This window comes from Pan paniscus, chromosome 23, assembly GCF_029289425.2.
Source record: "Pan paniscus chromosome 23, NHGRI_mPanPan1-v2.0_pri, whole genome shotgun sequence".
Taxonomy (NCBI): Eukaryota; Metazoa; Chordata; class Mammalia; order Primates; family Hominidae; genus Pan; species Pan paniscus.
In genome coordinates this window covers 40,204,525-40,214,201 of record NC_085927.1, presented here as the reverse complement: position 1 = coordinate 40,214,201, position 9,677 = coordinate 40,204,525, and the positions used below count along the sequence as shown (strand labels likewise).

Here is a 9,677-nt window from a genome sequence, read left to right as displayed (position 1 = left end):
CTCGGCCAGGGGCCCCCTCCTGGCGATGCCCATCTTCAGACAACTCCCGGGACAAGCCAGGCAGGAAAACCACAGGGCGTTTTGTCGAAGCCTTCATTATAATTTTATCAATCAAATTCTTAGAAGAGGGAAAAAGTCTGTTCTCCCCACCCTCCCCCCTCACTCGTCCCCCCCCTTCACTCTCACTTTCTTCCATTCATAATTTCCTATGATGCACCTCAAACAACTTCCTGGACTGGGGATCCCGGCTAAATATAGCTGTTTCTGTCTTACAACACAGGCTCCAGTATATAAATCAGGCAAATTCCCCATTTGAGCATGAACCTCTGAAAACTGCCGGCATCTGAGGTTTCCTCCAAGGCCCTCTGAAGTGCAGCCCATAATGAAGGTCTTGGCGGCAGGTAAATACACCCGCCCCGCGCCGGCTTCGCGTCCCCGCTGCGGGGCGCGGCGGCAACTTGGGGCGCTTGGCAGCGCGAGCCGGACGCCCACCCGCCGCAGACACACGAACACTTGGGGCGCCCGCGCAGCCACCGGAGGCGCTGGGTGGCGGCCCGGAGCGAGCGCGGGCACATGGTCCCAAGCACCGCACGCCCCGCGGCAGGTTGGCGGCGAGGGAGGGGGCGCCGAGCCTTCCTCCTCCTCCTCTTCCTCCCCCTCTCCTTCTCCTCCTCCTCCTCCTCGCTCCGGACACTCGCTGGCTGCTCTTCCCTCTGCGCTTTCTCCCAGATTCACTCTCCCTCTCTCTTTTTCTTTTCTTTCTTTCTTTCCGCTTTCTCCTTTCCAACCGCGGTCCCGGGCTGCTCCCAGGGAGGGGCGCGGGCGGCGAGCAGCTTGCAAACTCCGGCCTGGGACGGGAGCAGGTGCCGCCTCCATCTGCTGGTGTCTGGAAGCGTGTGGTCTGCGCTAGGTGAGATATAGGGGTGTGGCCCCCCTCCCGCAGCCACCCCGGGGCCTCAGCACTGCCTGGGGATGCTGGGACGAACAGGGGACCCAGGAGAAGTGAACTTGAGGAGGCCCCTGTCCCCCCTGTTCCAGCATGGGGGATCCGGGGGAGGTCTCCAGCCTCACTCGCCCGCTGACCCCGGCCCCCACCATCTTCAGGTGCCCTTCTGCGGAGCCCTGGAAAAGCGTCTAAGGGGGCCTGGGGGGGAGTCGGGAGAACAGGCCCCCCTGGGGGAGGGGCAAACCAGGACATGTCGGGACAGCTCCCAGCTCTCCTGTCACCTTTCACTTTCCTTCCTCCCCGCCCACCCGACTGCCTATGACCTTTTGCCTTTTCTCTCTCCTGGTGCACCATTTCCTCTCCCTCCCTGAGCCGGTGTGTGTGTGTTAGGGGGGAGGGGAACCCCTGGGACAAGGGACAGCAGATGAGTCGGGAGAAGTCGTGGAGTCAGGGGCTGTCCGGAGCTGGGGGAACAGAGAGTTTTGAATGATGATTTGGGGATGGAGAGTGGGGACAGCCAGGCAGAAATGGGGTGAGCTTGAGTGAGATAGGGGACACTAGGGAAGGAAGAGATAGAGGATGATGGGGGCGGGGGCAGAATTGGGGGCAATTGGCCCAGGGAGCCAGAATCAAGTGGCAGGTTTGGGAGGGAGATGAGGGTCAACCGAGGACTCCTCCCCACTCCCCCATGCCCCGTGGCCCCCATGGGTGCCTGGCTTCGGAGATTTGGGCTGCAATGGGCCAGTGAGTGGGAAGCACCGCTGAGGAACCTGGGCCACCACGGGAGGCGGGAAGAGAGGGGTCTCCTTTCTCCTGGTGCCTGCTGGGCCTGGGGCCTGGTGCCTTCCAGCCAGAGGGCCAGGGGGCCTTAGGGCCTTTGCCTTCCTGAGAGAAAGGGTGGGATGGCTGGGAGTCTCTCCTGGACCCTGCACCCTTTGGGTGGAAATGGCTTGTGTCTTGCCCTCGTCTTTCCGTCATCCCAGAAGAGAGCAGGGAGAACTAAGGTAGAGAGAGGGAGACAGAGAAACACACACAGTGACAGAGTGAAGACTAGGCCCCAGGAAGACAGCTGCAGGTGGTGAGGGGGAACCAGGAGTCCTCTCCCATGCGGCCATTGTCGGACCCCCATCCAGTGTGCCATGACCCCAGGCCACCCTTTCCTGCCTTTCTACTCATGGCTTCTTCCTGACTGTCCCCAGGAGTTGTGCCCCTGCTGTTGGTTCTGCACTGGAAACATGGGGCGGGGAGCCCCCTCCCCATCACCCCTGTCAACGCCACCTGTGCCATACGCCACCCATGTCACAACAACCTCATGAACCAGATCAGGAGCCAACTGGCACAGCTCAATGGCAGTGCCAATGCCCTCTTTATTCTCTATGTAAGTTACCCCTGGGATACTGACAGGAGATGGCAGGGAGGGGGCTTGTAAATATCATTAGGGGCTGTCCTGATCTGGGTTGAGGGGACCTTTTGGGGCTGGAAGGAGAGAATGGGGAGAGGGCTTGATTAAACCACCCCTAGACTCCCGCCACTTCCTGCCCAAGCTTCCCCAGGGAAGCTTCCCCAGGGTGCCCAGTTAGCAAGGGGAGAACTGAGTGCAAAGGTGGGGACCTGGCACTTCTTATCTTGTGATTGTCCTGCTGCAGGGAGCAAGGGATGGAGGGGAAATGGGCGTGAGGCACCAGGGAGATGCGGTTGAGAGGCAGTGGGCTGTGGGTGCTGGGCATGGAGGGGCGTCCCGGAACATTGTGAGTGCAGGGATGGAAGTACTTGTGTGTGGTGCCCCAGCTAGGGCTAGACACCGAGTTTTCCCTTCTGTCCCCTTAGGGTGGTGATGATGATGATGATAATGATGACTGCGTGCATGGCTCAGTCTTTGATCTTTAGCAAGGGCACTCACATTACAATTAGTTTTGGCTGTCATGACAATTCCAGATGCTTACAGGGCAAGGAGTTGGGTCCTCATGCGCTAGATGGGGAAACAGACGCAAGAGCTTGCCCAAAGGGTTGGCGGCAGGGCTGGGACACTGACCCCTGACTCCCACGTTACCTCCCTTCTGCCCCTCAGTACACAGCCCAGGGGGAGCCGTTCCCCAACAACCTGGACAAGCTATGTGGCCCCAACGTGACGGACTTCCCGCCCTTCCACGCCAACGGCACGGAGAAGGCCAAGCTGGTGGAGCTGTACCGCATAGTCGTGTACCTTGGCACCTCCCTGGGCAACATCACCCGGGACCAGAAGATCCTCAACCCCAGTGCCCTCAGCCTCCACAGCAAGCTCAACGCCACCGCCGACATCCTGCGAGGCCTCCTTAGCAACGTGCTGTGCCGCCTGTGCAGCAAGTACCACGTGGGCCATGTGGACGTGACCTACGGCCCTGACACCTCGGGTAAGGACGTCTTCCAGAAGAAGAAGCTGGGCTGTCAACTCCTGGGGAAGTATAAGCAGATCATCGCCGTGTTGGCCCAGGCCTTCTAGCAGGAGGTCTTGAAGTGTGCTGTGAACCGAGGGATCTCAGGAGTTGGGTCCAGATGTGGGGGCCTGTCCTAGGGTGGCTGGGGCCCAGGGCATCGCTAAACCCAAATGGGAGCTGCTGGCAGACCCCAAGGGTGCCTGGCCAGTCCACTCCACTCTGGGCTGGGCTGTGATGAAGCTGAGCAGAGTGGAAACTTCCATAGGGAGGGAGCTAGAAGAAGGTGCCCCTTCCTCTGGGAGATTGTGGACTGGGGAGCGTGGGCTGGACTTCTGCCTCTACTTGTCCCTTTGGCCCCTTGCTCACTTTGTGCAGTGAACAAACTACACAAGTCATCTACAAGAGCCCTGACCACAGGGCGAGACAGTAGGGCCCAGGGGAGTGGGCCAGCCCCCAGCAAATTATCACCATCTGTGCCTTTGCTGCCCCTTAGGTTGGGACTTAGGTGGGCCAGAGGGGCTAGGATCCCAAAGGACTCCTTGTCCCCTAGAAGTTTGATGAGTGGAAGATAGAGAGGGGCCTCTGGGATGGAAGGCTGTCTTCTTTTGAGGATGATCAGAGAACTTGGGCATAGGAACAATCTGGCAGAAGTTTCCAGAAGGAGGTCACTTGGCATTCAGGCTCTTGGGGAGGCAGAGAAGCCACCTTCAGGCCTGGGAAGGAAGACGCTGGGAGGAGGAGAGGCCCGGAAAGCTTTGGTAGGTTCTTCCTTCTCTTCCCCATGATCTTCCCTGCAGCCTGGGATGGCCAGGGTCTGATGGCTGGACCTGCAGCAGGGGTTTGTGGAGGTGGGTAGGGCAGGGGCAGGTTGCTAAGTCAGGTGCAGAGGTTCTGAGGGACCCAGGCTCTTCCTCTGGGTAAGGGTCTGTAAGAAGGGGCTGGGGTAGCTCAGAGTAGCAGCTCACATCTGAGGCCCTGGGAGGCCTTGTGAGGTCACACAGAGGTACTTGAGGGGGACTGGAGGCCGTCTCTGGTCCCCAGGGCAAGAGGACAGCAGAACTTGGGGTCAGGGTCTCAGGGAACCCTGAGCTCCAAGCGTGCTGTGCGTCTGACCTGGCATGATTTCTATTTATTATGATATCCTATTTATATTAACTTATTGGTGCTTTCAGTGGCCAAGTTAATTCCCCTTTCCCTGGTCCCTACTCAACAAAATATGATGATGGCTCCCGACACAAGCACCAGGGCCAGGGCTTAGCAGGGCCTGGTCTGGAAGTCGACAATGTTACAAGTGGAATAAGCCTTACGGGTGAAGCTCAGAGAAGGGTCGGATCTGAGAGAATGGGGAGGCCTGAGTGGGAGTGGGGGGCCTTGCTCCACCCCCATCCCCTACTGTGACTTGCTTTAGGGTGTCAGGGTCCAGGCTGCAGGGGCTGGGCCAATTTGTGGAGAGGCCGGGTGCCTTTCTGTCTTGATTCCAGGGGGCTGGTTCACACTGTTCTTGGGTGCCCCAGCATTGTGTTGTGAGGTGCACTGTTCCTGGCAGATATTGTGCCCCCTGGAGCAGTGGGCAAGACAGTCCTTGTGGCCCACCCTGTCCTTGTTTCTGTGTCCCCATGCTGCCTCTGAAATAGCGCCCTGGAACAACCCTGCCCCTGCACCCAGCATGCTCCGACACAGCAGGGAAGCTCCTCCTGTGGCCCGGACACCCATAGAGGGTGTGGGGGGCCTGGCTGGGCCAGACCCCAGGAAGGTGGGGTAGACTGGGGGGATCAGCTGCCCATTGCTCCCAAGAGGAGGAGAGGGAGGCTGCAGACGCCTGGGACTCAGACCAGGAAGCTGTGGGCCCTCCTGCTCCACCCCCATCCCACTCCCACCCATGTCTGGGCTCCCAGGCAGGGAACCCGATCTCTTCCTTTGTGCTGGGGCCAGGCGAGTGGAGAAACGCCCTCCAGTCTGAGAGCAGGGGAGGGAGGGAGGCAGCAGAGTTGGGGCAGCTGCTCAGAGCAGTGTTCTGACTTCTTCTCAAACCCTGAGCGGGCTGCCGGCCTCCAAGTTCCTCCGACAAGATGATGGTACTAATTATGGTACTTTTCACTCACTTTGCACCTTTCCCTGTCGCTCTCTAAGCACTTTACCTGGATGGCGCGTGGGCAGTGTGCAGGCAGGTCCTGAGGCCTGGGGTTGGGGTGGAGGGTGCGGCCCGGAGTTGTCCATCTGTCCATCCCAACAGCAAGACGAGGATGTGGCTGTTGAGATGTGGGCCACGCTCACCCTTGTCCAGGATGCAGGGACTGCCTTCTCCTTCCTGCTTCATCCGGCTTAGCTTGGGGCTGGCTGCATTCCCCCAAGATGGGCTTCAAGAAAGACAAACTTGCCTGGAAACCAGAGTTGCTGATTCCACCCGGGGGGCCCGGCTGACTCGCCCATCACCTCATCTCCCTGTGGACTTGGGAGCTCTGTGCCAGGCCCACCTTGCGGCCCTGGCTCTGAGTCGCTCTCCCGCCCAGCCTGGACTTGGCCCCATGGGACCCATCCTCAGTGCTCCCTCCAGATCCCGTCCGGCAGCTTGGCGTCCACCCTGCACAGCATCACTGAATCACAGAGCCTTTGCGTGAAACAGCTCTGCCGGGCCGGGAGCTGGGTTTCTCTTCCCTTTTTATCTGCTGGTGTGGACCACACCTGGGCCTGGCCGGAGGAAGAGAGAGTTTACCAAGAGAGATGTCTCCGGGCCCTTATTTATTATTTAAACATTTTTTAAAAAAGCACTGCTAGTTTACTTGTCTCTCCTCCCCATCGTCCCCATCGTCCTCCTTGTCCCTGACTTGGGGCACTTCCACCCTGACCCAGCCAGTCCCGCTCTGCCTTGCCGGCTCTCCAGAGTAGACATAGTGTGTGGGGTTGGAGCTCTGGCACCCGGGGAGGTAGCATTTCCCTGCAGATGGTACAGATGTTCCTGCCTTAGAATCACCTCTAGTTCCCCACCCCAATCCCGGCATCCAGCCTTCAGTCCCGCCCACGTGCTAGCTCCGTGGGCCCACCGTGCGGCCTTAGAGGTTTCCCTCCTTCCTTTCCACTGAAAAGCACATGGCCTTGGGTGACAAATTCCTCTTTGATGAATGTACCCTGTGGGGATGTTTCATACTGACAGATTATTTTTATTTATTCAATGTCATATTTAAAATATTTATTTTTTATACCAAATGAATACTTTTTTTTTTTAAGAAAAAAAAGAGAAATGAATAAAGAATCTACTCTTGGCTGGCTCTCCGGAGTGTACTGATGTGGGGAGATGGGCTGGAAGGGCTGGGACTGTCCCTGTCCTGGGCACCAGCCAAGTGGGACTCAGCGAAGGGTGGAGGAGGGTGGGGGAGGGGCACCTGGCATAGGTGGGGGCAGTTAGGTGGTATTTTGGCCAAGGCAGAACAAGGTGGGTGGTGTCTAGATCATGGGGTGCCCCCAAGGAAAGAGATGGATTGCTCAGAGGTAAAGGGGGTGCTGGGCACGGTGGGTCACTCCTGTAATCCTAGCACTTTGGGAGGCTGAGGCAGGTGGATCATTTGAGCCCAGGAATTCGAGACCAGCCTGGCCAACATGGTGAAACCCTGTCTACAAAATATACCAACAGCCAGATGCTGTGGCGTCCGCCTGTGGTCCCAGCTACTCGGGGTGCTGAGGTGGGAGGATCCCTTGATCCCAGGAGGTGGAGGCTGCGGTGAGCCATGATTGTGCCACTGCACTGCAGCCTGGGTGACAGAGGAAGACCCTGTCTCAAAAAAAAAAAAAAAAAAGAAGTAAACGGGGTGCCGTGTGATATCTCACCTCGTTCCCTCCCAACTCCTCACTTAATCTCATGGGATCTCCAGGAGTTGCCATCCCCACATACCAGAGGAAGAAATCGAGGCTCAGAGCCATGAAACCACGTGCCCAGGCGCACCTGAAGTGTTTAGGGCCAGTTAGGAACACTCCTTCACCTCCAGATCTCATGATCTTTCCCCTACATGAGACTTCGAGGACCTGTAAGATACCAGCTGCCAAGGTCTCTGTTGCCCAGGAATGTCCTGTTGACCATTCAGAGGGACATAACAGGACAACTCGAATGGCTCCAGAGTGGGAGGGGACAGGTGGTCCTACTCAGAATCACACAGGACACTGGGGCCAGAACCAAGGAGGACTCTGCCCGCCCTGATTCCGTCCCTCCTCCCGCTGCCCATTTGGGAACCGAATCCCCTTCCACTGCAACCTTCTTCCCAGCCTTCTGCAATCCCTTCCTGGGGGGATTCAAGGTCAGAACTGGGAAACCACAGACACTGAGACTCTAGAGCGGCCCCGAATGTCTCCCTGCTCTTTGCTCTAGGGTTTGGGTCTGGGGCTCCCCGAGCCGAGATTTATTTCGGGGATCTGGGCAGTGTTTCTGAGAGTCACCTACTGGCTTGTTCCTGAATATTTGTAAGTGTCAGCTCCTGTGCCGGGTTGCAATGCCTTCTAGAAGCTCACAGGCTGGGAGGGACACTTAGGATGTATGTGATGGACAAGGCACACAGAGGGCAGTGAGTCCACGATGGGGAGAGCCTCGCTTTGGGAGGCAGCAGGGGGCTCAGGCTGTGGTCCCCTCTGCTCTCTGTGCCATGAAGGGACTGCATTCAACAACATGGCGCAACCTTGGCCTCACCTGGAAGCTGATTAGCAGTGCAGAATCTTGACCTCACCCCCCGACCTGCAGAATCAGAACGTACACATTAGCAAGATCCCAGGAGACTGGTGTGCACATTAAAGTCAGAGAAAGGCCACCCTGCGCTTTCATCTCTCGTTCCTCAGTAGTCCCCCCACGCCAAGTGCAAATGGCCAAGGGCCGGGAAGGCAGCTGCTTGGGAGGGAGAGGCCGGCAGGCCCACAGCTGTTTCTGAGTCTTCCCCTGAAGTCTCCCGCCCAGTCTCCAGGAGGCTGGCTCAGGCCCTGGGCCACACCCCACAACGTCCTCCCCCACCGCCCAGGGGTGGAAACACCCCTCCCCTCTGCTCAGGGAGACAAGGTTGAAGCTTTTCAAAAGCAACCTTTACTAGGAAACTAGAGGAAAACAAAACAAATGGCAAAGCACAGAAAGGTAGAGAATGACAGCTAAGTCCTGGGTGGCTGGCTGGGGACGCCAGGGCCTAGGGATGCTCCCTGCCTCTTTCAGCCTGGGAGAGGGCCCTGCCCTGGCAAAATAGAACAAAGGACTGTTAATTGGTTATTGGGTAACCCTCCAAAAAAGAGGCAAAAACAATCACTTTGTGGGAAAAAGTGGGAGAAGGGAGGTGTTTGCTTTGCTGGGAAGGCCCTGCCCCTGCGGCCGGCCAGGATCCTGGGCCTGGCGCTCCCCGATGCAGTCCCGTGACCCTTTTCATGAGCTCAGCTGTCTTATCTTGAAAATTGCAAGAATCATCAGTGACGAATGCCATCTTATCTACTTCACAAGGTTGTCCGAAGGAATTACAAGTAGGGACATAGAAATGCCTCGTGAATCCCGCTCCTCCAAGGGTGGAGATGGTCCAAGCGGAATGCGTCTCAGACACCTGGTGCCCTCTTTGCAGGGGAAGGGGCCACTCTCTCCCAGTGAATGTGGAAGGGAGGATTCTGACAGTCCTGAGTTCAAGGCCAGGGCCAGGTGGATGGGGAGGGGGCGAGCCTGGCAGACAAAAGTCCTAGTAGCTGACTGATCCCCTCATGGTAACTTGAGTCTCAGGTCCAGAGGATGCCTGGAGAGAGAGGCCCCCTGACCCCAGGCGTGTGGTAGAGCCAGCGGGGCAGCCCTCCTGGCCAGCCGGCTCTCAGGAGTTCAACAGGACATGGCACCACCCTTCCCCCGATCCCAAGAGAACAACTGCCAACAGCTACCCACAGGATACATATGCCCATGGGCTCTGTGAGGCCCTACATCTTGCAGTTCACAAAGCATCTTCTCACCCATCACGAGATCCTCCCAACCACTCAGTGAGGCTTTGGCTGGGTTACTCCTTCTATTTCACATAAGGAAACTGAGGCCCAGGGAGGCAGAGGGTACCCTGACGTCACTCAGCTTGTGAGAGATGCTGTTGATGTTTTCTCATCTTTATGGTCAACACCATCCACTCACCTGGTCAAGACTGGCAAGGCCTTCTATGCACCAGGCGTTAGATCTACAGGAGCTCAATGGTTACTAGCAGAAGAAAGAGAGTCTCCCGGGTAACCTCTGTTCGAAATTCAAAGACAATGCAGAATGGGAATTCATTTATTTTGCTAAACAATCACATTTTCAGCAATAAATATTAACATCATAATGGAACCACGATGTATTT

General features: G+C 57.4%; 1 protein-coding gene across 1 annotated transcript; it reads left to right on the top strand.

The window, feature by feature from the left end:
- Positions 1-292: 292 nt before the first annotated feature.
- LIF (LIF interleukin 6 family cytokine) lies at positions 293-6,620 on the top strand. Its single transcript, XM_034948688.3, has 3 exons — positions 293-401; positions 2,146-2,324; positions 3,015-6,620. The coding sequence occupies exons 1-3, from the start codon at positions 383-385 to the stop codon at positions 3,423-3,425; spliced, it is 609 nt and encodes a 202-aa protein (XP_034804579.1). The 5' UTR covers positions 293-382; the 3' UTR covers positions 3,426-6,620.
- Positions 6,621-9,677: the final 3,057 nt, after the last annotated feature.